At 41.6% G+C, this 26,017-nt stretch overlaps 1 protein-coding gene across 1 annotated transcript in view; it reads right to left on the bottom strand.

Annotated features, from left to right (window-relative positions):
* Positions 1–5,283, bottom strand: part of LOC121283992 (protocadherin Fat 3-like) — a 619,931-nt gene extending 614,648 nt beyond the window's left edge. Inside the window, exon 1 of the mRNA XM_041198874.1 lies at positions 5,242–5,283. Coding sequence (XP_041054808.1) covers positions 5,242–5,251 — 10 coding nt within the window. The 5' untranslated portion in view covers positions 5,252–5,283. The remainder of the gene's footprint in view (positions 1–5,241) is intronic.
* Positions 5,284–26,017: the final 20,734 nt, after the last annotated feature.

The following is a 26,017-nucleotide window of genomic DNA, read 5'->3' as shown; positions in this document are numbered from 1 at the left end:
CAGACTCAATGGGCCGAAGGGCCTCTTCTGCATTCTGTGACTCTGATTCCGTGACTTCAACTATTTACAATATATATAAATGAAGGGACTGAATGTATAGTTGTAAAATTTGCTGATGAGACAAAGACGGGTAGGAAAGTCAGTTATGACGAGGACATAAGTAGTCTAAAAGGGACATAGATAGGTTAAGTAAGTGGGAAAAAATTGGGAGATGGAATATAACATGGGAAAATGTGAAGTCCCACTTATACAGGAAGAATAGAAAAGCAGCATATTATTTAAATGGAAAGAGATTGAAGCACTCTTAAGGTACAGAGGGATTTGGGTGTCCTAGCACATGAATCACAAAAACTTAGAATGCCAGATACAGCAGGTGATTAGGAAAGCAAATTAAATGTTGCTGATTATTGCAAGAGAAATGGAATTTAAATGTAGGGAAGTTTTGCTACAATCGTACTGGGCATTGGGGAGACCACATCTGGAGCACCAAGGCCAGAATTTTTCCCTTGTCGGGCGGGCTCAGCTCCGCACCATGATTTCACGTGGGTGGGCCAATTAAGTCCCGCCTTGCATGGATCATGAGCAGCAGCGCTGAGTGCTACCTATGTGGGCAAGGGAGGAGGGAGAGCAGGCCTGGTGCACAATTCGTGCATGCGCGCGAAAGATCGCTTCAATCTCCCTGAAGCATGGGGCTGCCTCAAGGAGATTGAAGGGCATTTTTAAAAAATTAATAACAACAATAAAAATTTAATGAAATATGTCTCCTATCATGTGATTGGGTCACATGATATGGGACGTTTTTAAATTCAAATTAAAGCTTTTATGTAATTTGTATTAGCTTTAGGAAACCTCATTCCGCTCGTGAATGAGGTTTCCTTAAAAATTTAAAGGCCGCTTGGCCTTTTCACCTGCCCGCCAACCATTAGGTTGGACGGGCAGCATAAATTTCAAGTTAATTACCTTGTTAATGATCTTACTAGGCCTTTCAATTATCGGCGGGCATGCAGCTGACTTCGGCGCTTGCCCGCTGAACGAAATATCGTGCGAGTGTATGATGGCTTCGGGATGCACGCCCGACGTTATCACATGTCTTATTATGTTCAGGTGTGTCGGGCACATGCCCGCACGCTGAAGGTAAAATTCTGGCCTCAGTATAGTTTTGGTCTCCTACTTAAGGAAGGTCATAATTAGAAACAGTTCAGAGAAGGTTTACTCGACTGATTCTTGGGATGAAGGGGTTGTCTTGAGGAAAGGTTGGACAGGTTGGGCCTGTATATATTAGAGTTTAGAAAAAGGAGAGGTGATTTTATTGAAATGCATAAGATCCTGAAGGCACTTGACAGGGTGGATGCTGAAACAATCCTTGTGGAAGAGACTAAAACTGGAGGAGACAGTTTAAAAAATAAGAGGTCTCTAATTTAAGACAGAGATGACGAGAACTTTTTTCTCTCAGAAGGTTGAGAGTCTGTGAAATCCTCTTCCTGAGAGAGTGGTGAAGGCAGGGTCAATGAATATTTTTAAGGCAGAGGTAAATAGATTCTTGACTAATAAGGGATTCAAAGGGTATAGGGGTAGGGAGAAAGGTGGAGTTGAGGACACAATCAGATTAGTCATGATCTTATTGAATGGCGGAGCAGGCTCAAGGGGCCGAATGGCCTACTCCTGCTCCTAATTCATACATATGTACGCTCACATCCTTCAGGATCTTTCCATCCTGTATCTGTTCCCATTCCTCCCAAAATGTATTCTCAAAATTTGCCAATTTAAATTGCATCTACGCTTACAACATTATTTCATAGGAATTGTCACTTTTTAAAAAAAAGTATAGAGATTTCATTATTTGATCATTTGAAAAGAAAAATGAACACTACAAAACTATACAGTGGGGTCCTAGTGAATGCATGTCATGACGTGACTTTAAAATCACTCTCTTCACTATTTTAATTGAGTTAACTCCTCCCTTAAAATAGCAACAAAAGGAATTTTGAACAAATATGCTGTCCCATCATGCATTAGCATCTTTAGGTTTAATTTTAGGCTCCTGCTTTCACCCTCAAATAGCCACTGATCTTGGAGGTCATGCTGGGTCATATGGAAACATAACTACAAGTTTAGCACATCTGGTTTTGTGCAAAAACTGCCAAGAAAATAGTTAAGCTCCAGGTAGAATCAAAACATAGTTGTTAAACTCCTGAGATGACACAACTCTAATATATCAAGCCTTGGAGAAAAGCAAGTTTGTGTTTTTCTTTACAATTGACAACTGCTTCTATTTTTTCTGGGAGAAGGTGCACTTTTGAAAGAGGGTAAACAAATCTGTAGATTGTTTAACTATTGCCTGTGATGAAATCAACATATCAGTGATTTCCAACACTAACAATTGATTCTAGACAGAATCAGTCCATTGGCAATTTTAAACAAACAGAACATAATTTACACTGATGCACACAAACCCTCTTAAATCCAACAAACTGTGGACGATATTTGTAATTGGAAACAGCTATATGACATGGTTCAACAACAAACACCTGCCGGTTCCCAGGAATCATCTGGCAACATTAGGCAAGGCGTCAAGCAACGTTGAATATCCTGTTCTCTTGGCCTCCTGAGGCACCATACCATGCTACACATTGGGCAGAATATTGCCGTCAGTGTGAGGGGGCAGGCCTGAAATGCCGACATGTAAAATGATGTGTGATGATGTTGGGCGTGTGTCCCGACGTCATCGCATGTTATTTCGATATTTCTTTCGGCAGATGCACACCGGAGGCAGCTGCGTGCCCGCCAAACCGTCAACAGCCTATTAAGGCCATTAAAAAAGCAATTAAAGTTGTTGACAACACTGCCCGTCCAACCTTAAGGTTGGTGACAGGCAAAGAGCCCAAGCGGCATTCGCGTTTTTCATGAACCTTCATCCACAGGCGGGATGAAGTTCCCTTAAGGTTTAATAAAATAAATAAATAAATTTTGCTAAATTGACAAACATATCCCAGCGGGGACATGCCTAAATAATTTTTCACTTTATTTATAAAAAAGTTTCATTATGCAGCTCCCTGCCCGCAGAGGTAGCACTGAGCGCTACAGAACATGTATTACGCTGGGCAGGCCTTAATTGACCTACGTAAAATGGCAGCGTGCAGCTGATTGTGGGCGGCGATCAGCTCTGCACCTGCCCGCGCCCGCCTGACACAGGTAAGGCTCAGCCCATTATTATGGCGCTAATTCCAGTTTAAACAGCAGTAATGCATTTAGCTAAGTTTTAAAATCATACCTTGAAAGACAATATCTATTTCCACTATAGAGAGTTTTGCCATCAACTTAAATAATACAAAGTTACCTGAATGCTCAAAATATTATTGTGCATTCAATCTCCAAAATCTACAAATAGTGCTGATATCATAAGCAAAGGTAATACTTGGGACCAAGAGGTTATACAGTATAGCCAAGATAGAGAAAAAAGTGGACAACATTTCAAAAGAAATTCTTTTGCAAAAGAAAACATTGTCCATACATTGAAAGGGGTCACTGGGTATCTGTAAAATGCTTCATTTTTCAAAATAGTGCATTCGTTATTTAATACTTCAATAGCTATACTGTTTGAATTGGGGATGCATGCTTGTGTTGAAATGAATCTATTATGATTAATAAGGAATTGCCAAGTTTCTTTACCTTTTGCGTTTAAGTATTACAGTATGAGGCTAATACCTTCCTGCTACCAACAAATGATTAACCCAATCCTGATCTTATGTTCCACTTGAAAAATGATAAAGTCACAGTAAATTGGTATGTTAAACTACATCACAACAGAGACAAAATAAAATTCTCATTTACTTTCTATATGCTTTAGAATTCTGCACTGTTGCTCAAATGTTAAAACTTAAGTGCTTTTACTTGGTACAGCTGTGCCATCAATCCCAGCCGACATGTACGTATAGCTAGGAGTACGAATTAGAAATGGCCTAATGAAAACTAGCATCTTTTAAACAGAAGAAATACACTTGATTGTAACATTGTAAGAATTAAATCTACAGCCATCTCCCCAATTAATTAGCTTATCCTTGCTTTATTCAGATGCACATTACAAAACTAGAATAAAACAAATTACCATCTAAGACAATCCCTTGTTCTGCATCTCTCCCACCCTGACGGCCAATTAAGAAAATGACTTGAATGAGCCATAAAATGGTCCTTAAACTGTATGAACAAATCCTACCTTAAAAAGGACTGAAATTGGGAAGCGCACAAATAGTTGCTCATATCTGTAGTAAGCTTTCTTTAAAGTCTCCACTGACAATCCAAAAACATAAGGCACAAGAACTCCAACCTGCCTGCTCCATTATAATGCATTGAAGCCGCTACCACGGTAACAGTAAAAAGCCAGGCAGCTGCCAAGATTAGTTCTTTAGACTTCAAGGAGTCCAAAATCAGGAGAGAGAGAAAATAAAGAGACACAAAGATATTCAGTGCAAGCTCTTGGTGCTGTCCGTTCGCCTGGGGCTATACAAGTCACTGCCGAGTTCCAGCTTTTCAACTTTAAAATGTGCATTTACAGGAGAGAAAGAATTCAATCTTCCCAGATAAGAAACCAAACGGATGTGCTTGAAAAAGGGTGTGTATAGGGAGGGGGAGGGAGGAGGAGGAGGAGGGAGGTAAGGGGAGTTGTGTGATGTGACATACATATGGAATGAGCATTAGAACAATACTGGCAGACCAGCCAGCCAACAGCACTCTGGGCAGCTGCATTCATAAACTGAGCCTCACAGCACTGGCAGCGAGAAAAAAAAAGTTACCAAGGTCAAATAACCGAAAAGACAAAAGATTCTGTCCCACATTCTAAATAAAAACTCACCAGAGCTTTGCCACATGGACAGAAGCTGCTCACATTCATAAAGATTAACAGAGTTTGTCTACTGGACTGCGTTGCCTCACAGCTTTAAGGTTTTACTGCTGAGCATTGAAGTCCCAGGAGTTTTCAATTCCAGTTGGGCCCAATTAACACCATGCCTAGCCACCCCCTCCTGGCTCTCTTCGTTTCATGAACAATATATTTCATCTCCCTGTCCTGACAACGACAGAGCTTTTTTAAGCTTTGTTTATTACCAACCAATTTTAATTAGGAAGACACTAATTTTGCTGCTTTAACACTGTGCTGAAACTTAAATTGAAGAATTGTATGGCATAAATTAAGGTAAATTTATGATATTAAACCTTATAATGCACATATAAAGAACCGTAACATACCTTTAACCATTTTTAACCTGCAGGATAAACCACATTCACTTTCACTGTGATGAAGGAAGACAACCAATAAGTGCAATAGAATCTTTGTCACGCTGGATCTATGTGCAAAATGTAACCAGGGGACCACGAGGGTTAAATTAACAAGTCGTATTAGGCAATGCAGCCTAAGGGCATATTCAAATAAATTCCCCTCCCCCTTTCCATTACAGCCAGTGCTCTTGCTAGCAGCTTTAACATTCCCTGAAACCCATAATGAGCATCAACCACAGTCTGTTCAGCAGAGCTTGTTAAAGACAGTAACTGGTAGCAGACACACATATCTGAATGCGACAGGATGGGAAGCCACGTAGCTCCTCCCTCCAGGCATGCTTTGAGATTACACTGGAATATCGGATGTTCTCAGTCAATTTATCAATGCGAGTGTACTGTTGTTTTATACTGACTTGTACCCAGATCCTTATGAAGTGAAACAGTAGAAATAAATTAGATGGTTATCTACTGCTACACACATCCAGAAAAAGAGAACATTAAAGAAATGCCACATTAGAAATGACAATAAAGATGATTGCACATGTGTACCATACTAGGGAACTCAGTGTGAAAACAAGGTTTATAATTAAAGTAAAGCCAATCTGGTATAAGCGCTCCATGACAGGTAATCCTTCTAGTGAGCAAGCCCTTCATAAATCATGAGTGCTTTAATGCACATGCTGTGTGTGTGTGTACGTTTGTGTGTGCGCCTGTGTGTGCAGCAAGGGAGACTGAGGACATGAGAAGCACACAAAAAAGGAGAGAATTCTTGTCCCCACCCCACTACCCGCCACATGTCCCATTGGTATTCCATTGTTCATTCCCTATTGATTTGCAAGACACAAGGGAATTTCAATCCTCTACTCATGTTTTGTTATATTTGTAAACAATTTAGAGAATTTAAAGATAAAGATAGAGTCAGAAAAATCGATATTTTGTTATGTTTTGGAAGAGCTATGATATAAATTTTACAATTTTATGAAAAATATGACAGATGTACATTCCTACAGCAATTACAGCTGATATCTCAATCTCTATGGTAACATTTTAGGCAGTTCAAAACTGTTACCACAATCATTCAAACTCCCCATGGCTCAACACAAAGCTTCTAATGAGGAAAGCTCAAGGTGATCACGTGTACATTGAACTTGAACATTAAAAATGTTTTTCTGGTGCCTACGTTTCTCTAAGCCTCAACACAGAACACAATGCTTGCATGAACAGGAGAGAATTTACATGTTTAAACTGCTAATGGAACAGAATGGTGAAACAACTTTTAATATGGCACTGCAGAAATCTGTAGTATATGAGAACTTGAAGTGTTTTCAGTTTGTTTCAGGGGCTGTGAACACTACATGATGGCCCAGAAGTTCATGCACACCCATTTTTGGCTGTGCTGGGGGTGCAGGGTACATTCCGTGCATCACAATGGTGAAGCCCAAGGCTCCCCAGATACTAGGCCTTGGGCTTCATTACAATGCGTCCAACATGGTGCTACAGGGAGATGCTGGGGAGGTTGGGGTGTTCAGGAGCAATGGCAATTGCAGAGATTTTCAGGAGCAGCAATTGAAACAGTTACCTTCTAGGTTTCAAAAGATCATAGGTCTGGTTTCCCTGAATGTAGTAGTGGCACTGGCGATCTCAAAGCAAACCAATCTTAAAGAGGAGACCACAAGCAAGCATTGGGTCCCTTATTCACACATACTAAAAGCCTAAAATTTCATCTGTGGGGAAAAGACACCTTGTTTGTCCTTATCTGATGTGGTTTGCAACATATATATAGCCTGAAATGTGCACGTGTTTTCCACCTGCCATATTGGGGCTTTAACAGCACTTTAAAATCAGACGCTTTGTAGACCAATTTTGTGGCCTATATTTGAGTGCTAAAGAAATGTCAAGTTAGAAATTTTCTTTTAATTAAAAGTTGTTACCTTGTTCTGTGTGGTAGTTGGCCTTGCACCTCAAAAAATTCTGAAAACAATATTGTTTTAGCTGTTCTGGAAAACATGTGGATGATATTTTAAAAGCGGCAATAAGATAAAAATCAATTCTTAAGCACAGAAAAAAATTCTCATAATAACTCCTAGAAGATTTCTGTGTAACAAATTTCAAATTACATGCCATAAATGGCTTGCCAATCATTGTACAGAAAACTGTACGATGCATCCCCACCTCTTCTTTCTTCTCATATGTGCAGTATAACGTCTCCAATAATTCTCATTAATTACATATATCAGCAGGTTCAAATACCAAGAGCTAAACAAAAGGTAAATTTTTACCTCATACAATGTTCAGAAACAATATACCGCAATATAACTGAATCATATGATTAGATGAATGCGAATGCAATGCTATTCTTATAAACTGGACTTCTTTGTCTATATTTCCATTTTAATCTTGAAAATACAATTATAATGTGCTATGCAATGTACTGAATATTAGGGAAAAAATAGTAGCTTTTTGTGTTGAGGTATGATCAACAAGACAATCCATCCATCCATAATAGCTATAGTCCATGAGGGTTGTAGGCATCTCTCTGTTCACTGCATTTCTGCGTGCAGCTATCATTACTCCTTCCATCTTATCCACCCATCAAATCCTTCTCTAACCTGGCCTCTTCTTTCCTTTTATTGCCACGAGCATCAGACTCTCACCCCATCTTTTCCAGCGGTCATACTTTCTCAATTTCCGCTTCTTCACCTCAGCTAAAAACCCATGAGATGCCGGGATTTCAACTTTCCTGCATACAAATTCATTGATTCTTCGCTCAGTCCAGCTGATTCTAAGGACCCTTTGCCACAGTTACATTTCAAATGCTGTAATCCTCTTCTCTTCAGCCTAATCCGGAGTCCAGCTCTCACACCCAACAATGTAATACGACAGAGAAGTACACTTGAAATGACTGAATACTGAAATCTTTAAAAACGTATATTTAGGAAATGCTATAAAACTGTGATATTTCATATATTACAACAAGTAAGCTTGATGGTAAGTCAGAGAAAAGTTAAACTGTATTTAGAGGCAATCGTTCCTTTCTGCTGCAATAGCAGCTCCTGGCCTGGGGAGGATCTAGAGTCCAACATTCTGCTTTGTTCTTATACATCGGCACACTAATAGAGAAGCTAGAGGACACTCAATGGATACTTACAGAATAACACTTTTACCTCATAAATGGCATAAAGGTCAGTTTGTAAAACAAACATTCAAGCATAGAAAAATGCAGCATTGACAGTGTAAAAATACAGCATTGAGCTCACAGATAGGAAGCTGGAGTTTAAAATTAATTGACCTTCAAGCTTTGGTTATCTCATCGGAAAAAAAAAGTGCTGAACTGAGCTGTTCAAGGACACGTCCTGGTGTGATGACAAAACAGTGATGGTGTCAATAAATATGCCCACAGAACAGGCCAGTGCAACTTTCAATGAAGTGGTACTGCATGGATATGAGAAAAAGCAAGCATCCAACCATGCTGGTTGAGAAAATAAGGACAAAGTTTAAAAGTTACAAAACATTACAAAAATAGTTTCAAATAATCAATGTAATTTAACAAATGTCGGGGGCCAAGACCCCACACTATATTTTTATAAAATATATATGTATATATACATCCTTATGGCTAATTTCCAAAACTTTAAAAACTGGACAATCACCTTTTAAAATGGCTAAACCAAGTCTGTTTGTGACCCTGAACAAAAGGAGCTATTTGGCAGTATCAAAGAAATTTGCACCTTGTTATCTCCAAAGAGACCCTAATAACTCCCTGTCAGCTGCCGAGGCCAAATTCAAAAGCAACTATACAAAGGCCATCTACATTTCATAAGCTAGACCTAGCCAACCAGAGCTGATTTGTCTATTAGGACAAATGACCCCACAACCGCAATTTAATATTTCATGTTTAGAACATTAACAACCCTTTGTCAAAGTCAGAGTGGAGAGGCGGGAGTCATGTGACATGAACCCCTAGATGGTGGAACCAGTAATATTGCCTTGTGGAGCTGCAAACCTCAGTCTGCCAATTTTCATCTACCAAGCAGCAGTGTAGAAAAGGGGCTCTGTCCAGGTTTGAATGCCTGGCCTCATCTACACTGTTTTGACTGGAACCTCTGTACCATTGCCTACAAGACTGATTCATTTCTGCATGCCTATCTCATCTCTACTGGAAAAGTGAATTATCCAGCATCAGTTATCACCCTGCCAACATCTGTGCAGGAATATACCATTGGATTTTGATTCTAGACTCTGGACACATATAAAATAATTATTTTCTCTGCGGTTTTCGCCCTGTAAATCTTTCTTTCTCTAACCCTCTTTACTGTATAAGTGCACAGGGTCTATGTAGTGACCTCCCCACCCCCACCATGTCTTGAGTGTGTGTAAATAAAGTAACCCTGTGAGTTCATCCTATCTCAAGTGGGGTTATTTATAGAAAATTGGATCACATCAAACTGAGGGTTGGGAAACACGCCACCATTTATAAATGGAGAAGCACATCAAAACACATGTTTACGGATGGGTGGTGAGAGGGGAAATCAGGGCAGTTTAAATTAACCCCCCTCCTTTCTGTAACAGAAAGTTTCCATAACAGGGCAAATCAGCAGCAGATAAGAAAAGTTGAAGCCTGAGCTGATATAGCACTAAACTGGTAAAAATCATTCAATAGCTTAATCACTATAGCATAATGAAGGTGAGCATCAGTGCAAAGAAAAGTAGCTATCCAACAACATACTTGTCCCCATATGTTTGATACAGGTTACACTTTAAAATTTTTCTCAAGGCAAACCTGTGAATAGCTGCTCCGCAGTCACCAGCGAGAATGCATTTTCATTTATAGTTAGAGAAATATTATGTCACTAAGGAGGAGCTGCATGGAGGTTGTCCATCTGAAAACAGTGGCGCAAAAGACTAATTTGTGACTGCTTCAAAAGGTAGATAGCTCCCAATCATCATGGAAATATTGTAATTTAATATTTCCAGGTAAACAGCCCCCATGCTGATCACATCAGCAACATCCTTTTCCACTTCTAGTTAAATAAAAGAGTTATCTGATCAATAGCCCCTGGGCTGTCATTCAGTAAAATACGGTAATTCTAATGGGAAGACTATAAAGATTTTTAAATGAAGTAGGTACACAATGACAAGTTCTTTGGAAATAGCTGTCTCAAGGTGAATATTCCCTTTTAATTATTACCGGCATTACTCTAGTGTCAAGTGAACCTCTGGTGCTATACAATAAGACATGAAGCAAAATCATCAGAGTATCACTTTATGATGGAGCCAAATCTCTCAGCCATTGTTAGAAATCCCTGAGAGGAGGCGGTGGCATTGTGATAATGTCTGGTTGAGCAATTCAGAGACCCAGGCTGATGCTCTGGGATACATGGATTCAAATCCCATCACAGCAACAGGTGAGATTTAAATTCAATTTAAAAAACTGTGGAATTAAAAGCTAATGGGGAGTATGGCTATGTCAAGCAACAGTTTGACATAGTCACAGAATCACAGGATTGTTACTGTGTAGAAGGAGGCCATTCAGCCTGTTGTGTCTGCACCGGCTCTCTGAGCACTTTAACTTAGTGCCAATCTCCTGCCTTTTCCCCGTAACCCTGCACATTGTTTCTATTTAAATAATCATCCAATGCCCTCTTGAATGCCTCAATTGAACCTGCTTCCGCCACACTTCCAGGCAGTGCATTCCAAACCCTGTCTGCCCGCTGTGCGAGAAGGTCTTCTTTCACCTTGCATTTGCTTCTTTTGCAAAACACTTTAAAACTGTGCCCTCTGGTTTTCGATTCATTTTCGAGTGGGAACAGTATCTATCTCTCTGTCCAGGCCCCTCATTATTTTGAAAACTTCTATCAAATCTCTTCTTAGCCTTCTCCTCTCCAAGGAAAACAGTCTGAACTTCTCCAATTTTTCTTCATAACTGAAGTGTCTCATCCCTGGAACCATTCTCGTAATCCTCTCCTGCACTCTCTCCAATGCGTTCACATGCTTTCTATAGCATGGCAGCTGGAACCGTACACAATACTCCAGCTGAGGACTAACCAGTGTCTTATATAAGTCGATCACTGCTCTTGGACTCCATGCCCCTATTAATGAAGCCTAGAATACTGTATACTTTTGAAACAGTTCTCTCTACTTGTCTTGCCACTTTTAATCACTTATGTACATATACACACAGGTCTCTCTGCTCCTGCACATCCTTTAGAATAGTACCCTTTATTTTATACTGTCTGTCCATGTTCTTTTGTGCCAAAGTGTATCACCTTACACTTCTCCACATTGAACTTCATCTGCCAGCTATCTGCCCACTCCACCAATGTGTCAATGTCTTTCTGAAGTTTTACACTGTCCTCCTCACAGTTTACAATTCTCCCAAGTTTTGTATCATCCGCAAACTTTGAAATTGTCTCCTGCACACCAAAATTCAGATCATTTATATATATCAAGAAGGTCATACTTACCAAAGAACATTGTACAAACAATGGTCCAGACACCACCATCACCATTCCTGGATATATCTTGTCACACCGGCAGGACAGTCCCACCAGAGGTGGTGGCACAGTGGCATACAGTCAGGAGGGAGTTGCCCTGGGAGTCCTCAGCATTGACTCTGGACCCCATGAAGTCTAGTTGTATCAGGTCAAACATAGGCAAAACATACTCCTGCTCTTTAACACTAACCGCCCTCAATCAGCTGATGAATCAGTACTTCTCCATGTTGAACACCATGGGAGGAAGCACTAAGGGTGGCAAGTTGCACAGAAATGTACTCTGGGTGGAGGACATCAATATACATCATCAAGCGTGGCTCAGTGGTAGATGCATCTGTCCATGACAATATTGGTCAGAGTGAGGGAAGATGGTGGCGTAGTGGTAATGTCACTGGACTAGTAATCCAGAGGCCCAGGCTAATGCTCTGGGGACATGATTTAAATCCCACACGACAGCTTGTGGAATTTAAATTCAATTAATAAAACCTGGAATATAACCATGACAACTATCATTGAATGTTGCAAAAACCCATCTGTTTTACTAATGTCCTTTAGGGAAGGAAACCTGGCATCCTTATCTGGTCTAGCCTATGTAACTCCAACATGTGGTTGACTCTTAACAGCCCTCTGAAATGGCTTAGCAAGCCACTCAGTTCAAGGGCAATTAGGGATGGGCAACAAATGCTGGTCTTGCCAGTGTCACCCATATCACATGAAAGAATATATATTTTTTAAAAACACAGCCCTTGTGGAGATGAAGTCCTTTCTTCACATTGAGGACATCCTCCATCATATTGTGTGGCACTACCACTATGCTAAATGGAATAGATTTTGAACAGATCTAGCAAATCAGACCTGGGCACCATGAGCAATGTGCCATCAACAGCAGCATAACAGTATACAACTACAATCTCTAACCTCATCTCCTAATTCTACTTAAGTGACAATATAGATATCAGGTGTTTCTCAATAATGGAAATATGTTGTAATAATTATTATTTAATTTCAATGAAGAGTGCAGGAGGGCATGCCAGGAGCAGCATCAGGCATACCTAAAAATGAGATGTCAACCTGGTGAAGCTACAACACAGGACTACTTCCATACCAAACAGTGGAAGCAGCATGTGATAGGCAGAGCTAAACAACCCTGCAACCAATTGATCAGATCTTAACTCGACTGTCCTGCCGCATCCAGCAGTGAATGGTTGTGGACAATTAAACACCTAACTGGAGGAGACTCCACAAATATCCCCATCCTCAATGATAGGGGGTGCCCAACACATCAGTGTAATAGTCAAGGCTGATGCAACAATCTTCAGCTAGACGTCCCGAGTGAATGATTCATCTCTGCCTCCTCCTGAGGGCCCCACCTTCACAGATGCCAGTTTTCAGCTAATTTGATACACTCTATGTTATACCAAGAAATGCTTGAAGGCACTGGATACTCCAAAGGCTATGAATCTTGGCAATAGTACTGAAGACTTTTGCTTCAGAACTAGCCATGTCCCAGTACAGCTCAACACTGGCATCTACCCAACAATGTGGAAAATTGCCCAGGGAGTCCTGCCCACAAAATGCAGGATAAATACAACCTGGCCAGTTACCTTGCAATAAGTCTACTCTCAATCATTGGAAAAGTGATGGAAAGTGTAGTCAGCAGTGACACCAAGCAGCCCTTACACAGCTATAATGTGCTCACTGACACTCGGACTGGATTCTGACAGGGCCATTCAGCTTCTGTCCTCATTAGAGCTTTGATCTAAACATGGAGAAGAGAGCTGAATTCAAGAGGTGAGCATGACTGCCCTTAACATCAAAGCAGCATTTGGCCAAGTGCGGCATCAAGGAGTCCTAGCAGAACCAAAGTCAATGGGAATCAGAGGGAAAACTCTCCAATGGTTGGAGTCAATGCTGGGACAAAGGAAGGTAGTTGTGGTTGTTGGAGGTCAATCATCTCAGCTCCAGGACATCGCTGCACGGGTTCCTTAGGGGACTGTGCTAGGTCCAACCATATTCAGCTGCTTCATCAACTGTCTTCCCTTCATCATAAAGTCACAAGTTGGGATGTTTGCTGATGATCACACAATGCTCTGTACCATTTGTGACTCCCGAGATATTGAAACAGCCCCAAGCCCATATGCAACAAGTCCTGGACAGCATTGAGACTTGGTCTGATAAGTGGCAAGTAATATTTGCACCACACAAGTGCCTGGCAATGATCGTCTCCAACAAATGAGAATGTAACCACCTGCCCTTGACATTCAATGGTATTCCCAACACTGAATCACCCACTATTAACATCCTGGGACTTACCACTGACCAGAAACTGAACTGGGCCAGTCATAAATACTTTGGCTAAAAGAACAGGTCAGTAGCTGGGAATTCTGCGGTGAGTAGTTCACCTCCATGCTCCCGAAATCTTGTTAAGAGCATACAAAACAGGAAAAAGTGGACCATTCAGTCCCTTGAGCCTGCTCCGCCATTCAATAAGATCATGGCCAATCTATTTGTTTCAAATTTCACATTCCTATCTATCCTCAATAACCTTTGATTCCCTTGCCTAACAAGAATCTATCTACCTCCACCTTAAAAATATTCAATGACACCACCTCCACCGCCTTTCGATGCACAGAATTCCGAAGTCACAAAAGCCTCAGAGAAAAGAATTCTCCTCATCTCTGTCACAAAAGGGCAACCCCTAATTTTAAAACAGTGCTCCCTAGCTCTGGGCTCAACCACAAGAAGAAACATTCTTATATAAGTCCATCTTGTCAATACCATTCAGAATCTTACATACTTCAATCAAATCACCCCTCACTCTTCTAAATACCAGTGGAAACAAGCCCAGTCTGTCTATCCTTTCCTCATAAAACAACTCACTCATTCCAGGAACTAATCTAGTAAACCTCCACTGAACCGCCTCTAATACATTTACATCCTTCCTTAAATAAGGAGACCAAAACTGCCACAATAGTCAAAATGTGGACTCACCAATGCCCTTTATAACTGAAGCATAACATCCTTACATTTATGTTCAATTCCTCTCGTAATAAAGGATAGCATTCCATTAGCCTTCTTAATTACTTGCTGTGACTCGTGCACTAGAACACCTAGGTCCCTCTGCACCTCAGAATTCTGCAGTCATTCTCTGTTTATTCTCTGCTCTTTTATTCTTCCTGCCAAAGTGAATGTCCCTTCACATTTTCCCAAGTTACACTCCATCTGCCGAGATTTTTGCCCGCTCACTCAACGTATCTATATTTGTCTGCAACTTCCTTATGTCCTCTTTACAACATACTTTCCTATCTTTGTGTCATCTGCAAATTTAGCTACCATGCCTTCACTCCCTTCATCTAAGTCATTGATATAAATTGTAAAATGTTAAGGCCCCAGCAGAAACCCCTGCGGGACTCCACTCATCACATCCTGCCAATCAGAAAATGGTGCATCTATGCATACTCTGCTTTCTGCGAGCCAGCCAATCTTCTATCCAGGCTAATATGTCACCCCCTACACCATGAGATTTTTTTTTCTGAAATAACCTTTGATATGGCACCTTATCAAATGCCTTCCGGAAATCCAAGTACAGTATCCATAGTGCACCTTATTTCTTCAAAGAACTCCAATAAATTAGCTAAACATGACTTCCCTTTCACAAAACCATACTGACTCTTTCCGATATCCTTAATTTTCTCTAAGTGCCCAGCTAAAACCTCTGGATCAATTCTAACACCTCCCCCTTGACAGACGTCAAGCTAATTGACCTATAATTTCCTGCCTCCTTCCCTTCTTGAATAGCGAGATTACATTTGCCACTTTCCAGTCTGATGGAACCTTTCCAGAATCTAGTGAATTTTGGAAAATTAACACCAATGCATCTAGTACCTCATTAGCCACCTCTTTTAAGACCCTAGGATGACGTCCATCAGGACCCGGAGACTTGTTAGCCCGCAGCTCCACCAGTTTGCTCAGTATCGCTTCCTTAGTTATTGTAATTTCATCAAGTTCCCCTCTCCCTTCCACCTCCTGATTTACAGCAATTGCTGGTAAGTTTTTTGCATCCTCTATAGCGAAGACAGAAGCAAAACATTTGTTCATTTCATCCACCATTTCCATATTATCTACTATTAACTCTCCATTGTCACTCTCTGGAGGACCAGCATTTTACTTACTCTTTTTCCTTTTTAAATGCCTGTAGAAACTTTTGCTTTTTGTTTTTACATTTCTAGCTAGCTTCCTCTTGTACTCTAATTTCTTTCTCCTGATTAAGCAGTCACTTTCTACAGTTCTTTATATTCTGACCAATCATATAATCTGCCACTCATCTTTGCGCAGTTATATGCTTTTTCCTTAAGTCTGATACTTTGCTTAACTTCTTTAGTTAACCACAGATGGTAGGTCCTCCACTTAGAATTTTTCTTTGTAGTAGGAATATACTTATTTTGAATATTCTGAAATATACCCTTAAGTGTCCGACACTGCTTCTCTATTGACCTATCCCCTAGCCTAGTATGATTTCAAGCTAGCTCAGCTTTCATGCCCACATAGTTGCCCTTACTTAAGTTAAAAATACTAGCCTTAGATCCAATCTTCTCCCTTTCAAGCTGGATGTAAAATTCAATCATACTGTGGTCGCTGCTAGGGGTATCTTCACTGAGGTCATGAATTAATCTGTCACAATACACGATACCAAGTCTAATATAACCTGCTCTCTGGTTAGTTCCAGAGTGTGCTGCTCTAAGAATCTATCTCAAAAGTATTCTATGAACTCATCTGGGCTACTATTTCCAATCTGATGCTTCCAGTTTATATTTAAATTAAAATCACCCATGATTATTGCTGTCCATTTATCACAAGCACCAAATATTTCTTCTTGGATACTTTGTCCTACATTGTGGTTACTGTTAGGAGACCTGTAGACCACTTCCACTAGTGACTTCTTTCCCTTACTACTCCTCATCTCCACCCAAACCAATTCTATGTTCTGATCTCCTGAACCAAGATCATCTCTAACTATTGCACCAATGCCATCCTTGATCAACAATGCAACCCTCTACCTTTACCTAGCTTCCCATTCTTCTTGAAAGCCACATATCCCTCAATATTCAGGACCCAATCCTTATCGTCCTGCAGCCACACCTATAAGGCACAAGTTAGGGCTATGTTGGAACACTTTCCACTTGCTTATTGGCAATCTCCACCTATCACTGGCCCTCTATCCAGCTCTACTTGTCCCCCACACCCCCCACCCAAACCAGCTTATATTTCACCTATTTTTCCTGAGTTCTGTTGAACAGCCATACGGACTCGAAACATTAACTGTGTTCCTCTCTGCAGATGCTATCAGAACTGCTGAGTTTTTCCAGGTATTTTTATTTTTGTTTTTGTGTTGAGCAGTATTGAAGTCTTCTGTGGTGTGTGTATCTTTACTGGCGTCTATTTCACATGATGATGATGGTGATTAGCGATTGTTGTGTTTCTATGTTTGCTTTATACAAACTTACCAATTTTACACATAAGGCTGGGAAACTAGATGTAGGTTTGGTTTATTTGAAAATACAGCACTGGGTGGCAGACATCTACTTTATGGATTCAGCAATTATTACTCACAAGGACAGCACCACTGCAATTCCACATACACACACTGCTTGCACTACTAGCTGTTGCTCACATACTGCTCTACATCCTGGCTACCTGCTTATTTACACATACCCTTAAAGTGATATCACAACATGCCCTTTTACTTCCAAGGTAACATTTTAGACATTAAGAGTAAAAATACATGCACAATAGGGTGTCTGTGAAAGCGATTTACACAAAAGATAGATCTTTGCTTAAGATTTTAAGAGATTGTATAACATATGGCTGGCTTGTTAACCCTCTCAGATCTCATGATGGTGTGACCCTCTTGAGATCTAGACTTGTCACTTAGCTGTTCTTAACTGGTAGGCATGTTGGCATCCTGTGTGTTACTGGAGTGTTGGTTGGCTGTGGTCTTCCACAATTCACTTTCTGAGTTCATATTTCGATGTATTCTACATGCAATTGTAGTGCTGGGTGTTGCACAACTGTCTGGGTATATCTGTTGTAGGTCATGGACTGACTCAGTGTGAATATTTTTGGCTTCTTCTACCGTACTTGGTATCTTGGTGATCTCCTGTATGGTCACAATTCCATACATGCCGTTAACCTTGCTATTTCTAGTCTGCTCTTGTCCACCAAATAGAATACTTGTGGTTTCAGGCAGACTTGCTGTAGCTGCATTTCAATGTTAATGTACCTATGCAATGAATAGGTGACACATTGTATACAGTTAGTTTGGATGTCAAGGTTGTATCATTAACTTTCAATGATCCAGATGCATAATCTTTCAGCATCCTGATTGGCAAGATGTGCGCGCTCGCTCCCGATGTTTACTTCGGCTGTGAGCATGTGTTTGCCGCATTTCTTTGAGCATATGATGCTGATAGCAGCAAAAGCCTCTAACCATTTGACTTCATCCACATATTCTGTCATATTCACAGTGTGGAAGGCCTGTTCCCTTTCCAATTAAGATTCTTCCACCCAGAATCTCCACCCTGGTCTGCCTGGCCACTAACCTCAGGTATCTGCCTGCACTTATGCAGGCCTCCATCTCTGTTGTTGCTGCCAGTATGCTGCACATTCTTTTTGTTTGGTTGTATTTTATTGTAACCTCTGGTCACACTGCTGGAGCCAGATTTCTTACATAGGTGAGCCCGATGTCCTTTTATACTGCATATCTTGCAAAAGATCTTGGAACGCAGGACAGCTTTGCGATGGGTGCTGTAAACTGCAATTCCCACATGGCTTGCTTGCTTTCTATGTCCTGGCTACTGCACCAATACTGGTAGCTGCACGTAATGCTTGTAGGTGTTGATGTCCAGCACAATGGCTTTGTACTTTCTATTAAATCTATTACAGTATGTCAATATCATGACCTTTCTCTTTCTCCAAAAGCTCTTTTTAGAAGGCTTCGATCAGCGATGAAACAATAGCTAGCTCCATTATCCGTTCAGACAGCTCAGCTTCCGAAAAATCGCAGTCCTTGCCTTTATTATGGCACCTGCTGACAAACTGATCAATGATTCTTGTGGTTGCTGTCCGTAGGGCATCAGCTCCTAATGGTGAATTCTGAATTTCACCTTTACATGAAGTTGATCCTCCAGAATGCTGCATAGCTTAACAGCGTCCTTCTGATCCTCCTCAGAGAGGTCTAAAGAGTTGACTCTATGCAACCCCTTGTTTCCAATGGTCTATTTTATTTTTACTGCTTGTTTTTCAGGTTCTGCGATGGGCAAATCTAAAAAGCATTGGTTGTTCCTCTGTCTGAAAAGCCTAAATTTAGGCAGGACATCTGTGGCCTTCCAAATCATGCTTGGGATTTTAGTGGTTATCTTCCTGGTGCATAGGGGATTTATAACCTTTCTACCCTGTGGAGATGTTCACCAGTGCCTGATGCATTGCTGCTGGGTTTTTTTTCTCCTTCCCTCTCGTTCCGTGATTGAAGTTCAGGTTTTTTCTGCTTCATACACTTTTGTCCTTTTTGCACAGGAAAGTTACCCAAGGACGCCACAAAGGCCCTTCAGTTTTTCCAGACCAACTGCATAGCACAACTCTGAAGTGACTTGCTGCTCCCGTTAATTACCGATCCAGCTAGTCCACAAATCAGTCACTCACCAGTCTACAAAGCACCGTCTGCAGAGGGATTCTTCCTCCCAGGTTTTAATCCATATCCAGTCTCTGTCTGTCTGTGAGTCATCCTCTGGCCTTCAAACTTGCATCATTGCCACCATGATGCGTTTCTATGTTTGCTTTACATAAACTTACCAACCTCACACAGACGACTGGTAAACTGAATGTGGGTTTGGTTTATTTGAAGATACAGTGCAGGATGGCTCTGCACTTATATGCACTTTATAGCTTCAGCAACTATTACTCATGAGAACAGCACCACTGCAATTCTATATACACACACTACACACAGCACTAGCTCTTGGTCACATACTGCTCTACATCCTGGCTACTTGCTCATTTGCATATTCCTTTAACACGTTATCACAACTGTGATCCCCGGTTCAATTTGAAATTGGTTGGGTTCGTCTCATTCTGTGAGGACACAAGATGGCATATTACAAATAAATAAGGACCAATCTATGTTTCTGCTATATTCTCATTACATACATTATTATATGCTTGAGCATCTTATTTGTATAACATAATGCACTCCATGAGTTCTGTACTGTCGTTCAAACTCCATAACGTTCCTCTCTTTTCAAGTTCTCCCTCAAGACCAAGTACAGGTCTTAAGTGGTGAACTTAGAGACTGGGGAACAATTGGGCCTGAAACACAAACGTACTTCAGTGGCTGACAGGCTGGAAGGTTGGCAATATGGTGTTGGGGGGGGGGGGGGGGGGGGGGGGGCGGCATTGAGGGCAGCCCAATGTCTTCCTTCTGCCGTGGAATATAGCCAATGGCAGTGATAGGGGCTCTGCTTCATGGGTGCTCCATGGTTCACAGAGGGGCTTCTGGTGCAATAGCTGCCCCTGTGGCAATGGTACTGCCAGTGCACTCCACCCAAACCCCACCCCTGTCACCCTCTGATTGCCAGCATCTGCTAGTTTGGCTCCGGCCTCCTCAAAAAAACCTCAACTTCTCTTTCAGGGTGCCTCACCATTAAGGCCCTCTCATCCTGGTGCTGCAGCCTCAGAAATGACCACTGCTCTAGATGTCGTGACTTACTCAACAGCCCTTTGATTGGGCAGACAGCTCTTGGAGGCAGTCCACCATTCTCAATTGGATGGTGGCAGCCTTTTATTTGGCCAGCTTTGGCCAAATGCCGCTCCAGCATCCTGCTGTCCACCCATCCACCAAGATCGCCTGAAAAATTCAGCCCATGAATTCAATTTCCAGCACAGCAGGTGGGGAATTTAATTCAGTTAATAAATAAAGCTGGAAAATAAAGCTAAAATCAGTAACAGCAACTGTGAAACCAGACGCTGGTAAAAACCTAACTCCTTCACAATGTCCTTTAGGGAATAAAATATGCCTATCTGGTGTGGCCCATATGTGACTGCACAACAATATTGCTGACTCTCAACTGCCCTCTAAAGTTGCCTAGCAAGCCATGCAGTTGCATCAAACCACTATGAAAAAATCTAAGAAGAATAAAACCAGATGGACCACCCAGCATTGACCCAAACAATGGTCAGGAAAAAAAAACAAACCCAACCCAATCCATTCTGCCAAAATTGGGAGAGCTGTATTACAGGCTAGACAAGCAACAGCCTGACAGAGTCTTACTTAACAGATTATACCTTACAGCCAACTTGCCTGACTCCTCCATCATCATCCCTGAATACATACCATCTGACCAATAAAACATACCCACCAGAGGTGGTGGCACAGTTGGGAGGGAGTGTACCTGGAGTCCTCAGCATTGACTTTGGTGCCCATGAAGTCTCATAGCATCAGTTCAAAAACAGGGTGGGAAACCTCCTGCTGATTACCACGTATCACCCTCTCTCATCTGATGAATCCTTAGTGCAAAAGGATAACAAGGGCAGAGGATGTATTCTGGGCAGAGAACTTCAATGCCATCACCAATAGTAGCTTTGTAGTACCACTACTGACTGAGCTCACTCAGTCCTGAAAGTCAAAGCAAGACTGTAGCTACGGTAGGTGGTGAGAGAATATTCAACACACAGGAGAACCTATTTGGTTTTGTCCTCACTTTTACTAGTTGCAGGTGGACCAGCCCATGACAGTATTCGTAAGAGTGTCCATCGCACACTTCTTGTGGAGACAAGGTCTCACCGTGTTGTGTGGCACTACCATTGTGCTAAATGGGACAGATTCAGAAGATATTCAGCAGCTCAAAACAGGGCATCCATGAGATGTTCTGGGCCATCGCAGCTGCAGAACTGTAACCAGAATCTCACAATCTATAAGATGTATTCTTTTACCATCAGGTAGGTCACCAACCCTGATTCAATGAGCAGTGTAGGAGAGCATACCAGGAACAATGCCATGCATACCTAAAAATGGGGTGCCAAGCTGATGAACCAACAATACAGGACTAAGTGCATGCCAACAGCAGACTCAGCATGCGATAGAACTAAACAATTCCACAATTAGCAGATCAGATCAAAGCTCTGCAATCCTGCCACATCCAATCACAAACGGTGGTGGACAATTAACAACTAATGGAAGGAGAAGGGGCTTTCATAAAAACACCATCTTCAATTATGGCAGAGCCCAGTATATGCATGCTGTGAAGATGGATGTTATTTTTTAAAAATATTTTTGGGACTATGATGATATTCTGTAAAGAAGTGAGTGAGCTCATGGGTAAGTGTGTGAGTGCACGAGTGAGTGAGTGCATGAGTGAGTGAGTGTGTGAGTGAGCGTGTGAGTGAGTCAGTGAGTCAGTGCGTGAATGAGCGCGTGAGTGAGTGAGTAATTAAACTGGGGGAAGGTTAGTAAAGACAGCTTGTCTGTGGGAGCAGAAAGATGAAAGGCAAAGGAGCTAGATACATGCTTTTGTAATGTGAGGCCATGGCGAAGTTGAATGTTCAAGTAAATAGATTGGGTTTGAAATTTGCATAAGAGAAGTAGCAACTTAATTTTTCAGCTGCTAAATTTCAAAGGAGGTTTACAAATGGCAAGGGGCTTTTATGACTTACAAAGGTTTCATAGGTAAACAAGGGAAGGTTATTAAATTTATTTGACCCAAAAGTGGAGGCAATAGGAAAACATGAAAGGTTTTTATATTTTGGAAAAATTGAGATCAAAGAGGTGCTTAGAACAATGGAGTCCAAGATCAAAGGGGAAAAAATATTTAAGGTAAGATGTTTAGTTAAGTCGTGTTGGCTGTGTTGGGGGAGATGGCCTGAGACCAGCTCTGTGCTGAGAAAAGTTGTGAATTTGAAGCAGCTATCCAGTTTCAAACCAGAGAAGTCTTTGTTTTCAGAGTGCAGTCTGTCCCTGAACTTCCTTTGGTTTTTTTCCCACAGTAGAAAGGAAGAGAGTGAGGACTGGTCTAGTATACTTTATTAAAGTAGCAGCTGTTTTTGCCTTGGACAATATGACTGGATTGATGTGGTTACAATCTGTAAGGGAGCTGTTGCTAAATAGTTTACTTGTGTGTTCTGATCAAGTGGGTTTTTTGGGGAAGTTTTGTAAGACTGTTAAACTGTAATTTTAATCTTGTGTGTATAAGCTTTTTTTCTTCTTATTAATAAATCTTATAATTTTAGTGTACTAGGACTGTGTTTCTGGGATCAGTAGTTTTCCCCTCGTTTTTAAAAATACAAAAAAAGATGTTATGATCAGTAAGACAAGTTTCCCTCTGGGATTTGGCTTGCTCAGAGAATAACATCAGCTGCGGTGGTAACAGTGCAAAAGACAAGGCTGAAACATTTACAACAATATTTAACCAAAAGTGCCAAGTGAATGATCCATCTCATCCTCCTCCGGAGATCCCAACCATCAGCTGATTCAACTCACTCAATGTTACATCAAGAAATGGCTGAGCTCACTAGATACAGTAAAGTCTATAGGTCCTGATGACACCTTAGCTATATTGCTGAAGAACTAGCTGCAGCTAAAGCCAAGCTGTTCCACTACAGCTACAAAATTGATATCTACTCAACAAAGTGGAAGACTTCCCAGAAATGCCCTGTCCACAAAAAGGAGGACAAATCTGATCCGGCTTATTACCACCCCAGCAATTCAGTCTCAATCATCAGCAAAGCAATGGAAGATTTCAACCACAGTGTTATTAATTGGCAATTATTCACTAAAAACCTGCTCATTGATGCGCCATTTGGGTTTCTCCAGGACTATCAGCTGCAGACCTCATTACATAGAAATATAGAAACTAGGAGCAGGAGTAGGCCATTCGGCCCTTCGAGCCTGCTCTGCCATTCATTACGTCATGCTTGATCACCCAACTCAATGGCCTGTTCCCGCTTTCTCCCCATACCCTTTGATCCATTTTGCCCCAAGAGCTATATCTAATTCCTTCTTGAAAACACACAATGTTTTGGTCTCAACTATTTTCTGTGGTAATGAATTCCACAGGCTCACCACTCTCTGGGTGAAGAAATTTCTCCTCATCTCAGTCCTAAATGGTCTACCGAATATCCTCAGACTGTGACCCCTGGTTCTGGACTCCCCCACCATCGGGAACGACCTTCCTGCATCTACCTTGTCTAGTCTTGTTAGAATTTTATAGGTTTCGATGAGATCCCCCCCTCTTTCTTCTGAACTCCTGTGAATATAATCCTAAACGGCTCAATCTCTCCTCATATGTCAGCCCTGCCATCCCAGGAATCAGTCGGGTAAACCCTCGCTGCACTCCCTCTATAGCAAGTACATCATTCCTCAGATAAGGAGACCAAAACTGCACACAATATTCTAGGTGTGGTCTCACCAAGGCCCTGCACAATTGCAGCAAAACATCCCTGTTCCTGCACTCGAATCCTTTGGCTATGAAGGCCAACAAACCATTTGCCTTCTTTACCGCCTGCTGCACCTGCATGCTTACCTTCAGCAACTGGTGTACAGGGACACCCAGGTCTCATTGTATATTCCCCTCTCTCAATTAGATAATAATCAATAATCAATAGCCAATTAGATAATAATCTGCCTTCCTGTTTTTGCTACCAAAATGGATAACCTCACATTTATCCACATTATACTGCATCTGCCGTGCACTTGCCCACTCACTCAGCTTGCCTAAATCACACTGAAGCATCTCTGCATCCTCCTCACTGCTCACCCTCCCAACCAGCTTTGTGTCGTCTGCAAATTTGGAGTTATTACATTTAATTCCCTCACCTAAATCATTAACATATATTGTGAATAACTGGGGTCCCAGCACCGATCCCTGCAGTACCTCAATAGTCACTGCCTGCCATTCGGAAAAAGACCCGTTTATTCCTACTCTTTGTTTCCTGTTTGCCAACCAGTTTTCTACCCATCTCAATACACTACCCCCAATCCCATGAGCTTTAATTTTACACGCCAGTCTCTTATGTGGGACTTTGTCGAAAGCCTTCTGAAAGTCCAAATAAACCACATCCACTGGCTCCCCCTCATCAACTCTACTAGTTACATCCTCGAAAAATTCCAGTAGATTTGTCAAGCATGATTTCCCTTTCATAAATCCATGCTGACTCTGTCCAATTCTGCCACTGTTTTCTACGTGCTCAGCTATGAAATCTTTTATAATGGACTCTAGAATTTTCCCCACTACCAACATCAGGCTGACTGGTCTATAATTCCCTATTACAGTCTTAGTCCAGGTATGGACAAAAGAGCTGAACTCAAGAGCAGAGGTGACAGTGACTGCCCTTGACATCAAGGCAGCATTTCATCAAGGAGCCCTAATTGAAGTCAATGGGAATGAGGGGAAAACTCTCCAGTGGTTGGAGTCATACCTCGCACAAAGGAAGGTGGCTGTGGTGTTGGAGCTTAATCATCTCAGTCCTAGGACATCACTGTAGGAGTTCCTTAGGTTCTGTCCCAGGCCCAACCATCTTCAACTGCTTCACTGAAGACCTTCCTTCCATTAGAAGGTCAGAAGTGGGGATGTTTGCTGATGATTGCACAGGTGTTCAGCTCCATCCACTTTGTTGAGTAAAAAGCAGTGTTGTGACTGTACTAGAACAGCTTGGCTTGAGATACAGCTAGTTCTTCAGCAATATGGCTGGGGTTTTATCATTCACAATTCCGCCAAAAACGAAGCAATCCATATCCACATGTAACAACATTTAGGCTTGGACTGATAAACAGCAAGTAACATTTGCACCACTCTGCCAAACAATGACCATCACCAACAAGGGAAAATCTAACTATCTCCCCTTAAAATTCGACAGCATGGAGTTTCTTATTGATCAGAAACTGAACTGGATTGGCCATACAAATACTGTGACTGCAAAACCAGGTCAGAGATTGGGCGAGCAGCTCATCTCCTGACTCATCAAAGCCTGTCTACCATCAAATCAGGAGTGTGATAGAATACTCATCACTTGCCTGAAAGCAGCTGCTTGACTGACACCCCATCCACCACCTTAAAAGTTCACTCCCTCTTCCACCAGTACACAATGGCTATGCAGCATCTACAAGGTGTTGCTGAAGCAACTAGCCAAGCCCCCTTTGACAGCACCATCCAAATCCACTATCTCTACCACCTAGAAAGCCAGGGGCTGCAAATGAATGGAACACC

The sequence above is a fragment of the Carcharodon carcharias genome, chromosome 11, assembly GCF_017639515.1.
Source record: "Carcharodon carcharias isolate sCarCar2 chromosome 11, sCarCar2.pri, whole genome shotgun sequence".
In the NCBI taxonomy this organism is placed as follows: domain Eukaryota; kingdom Metazoa; phylum Chordata; class Chondrichthyes; order Lamniformes; family Lamnidae; genus Carcharodon; species Carcharodon carcharias.
Note: the sequence above shows the minus strand (reverse complement) of the source record. Positions and strands in the feature narration are given on the sequence as shown.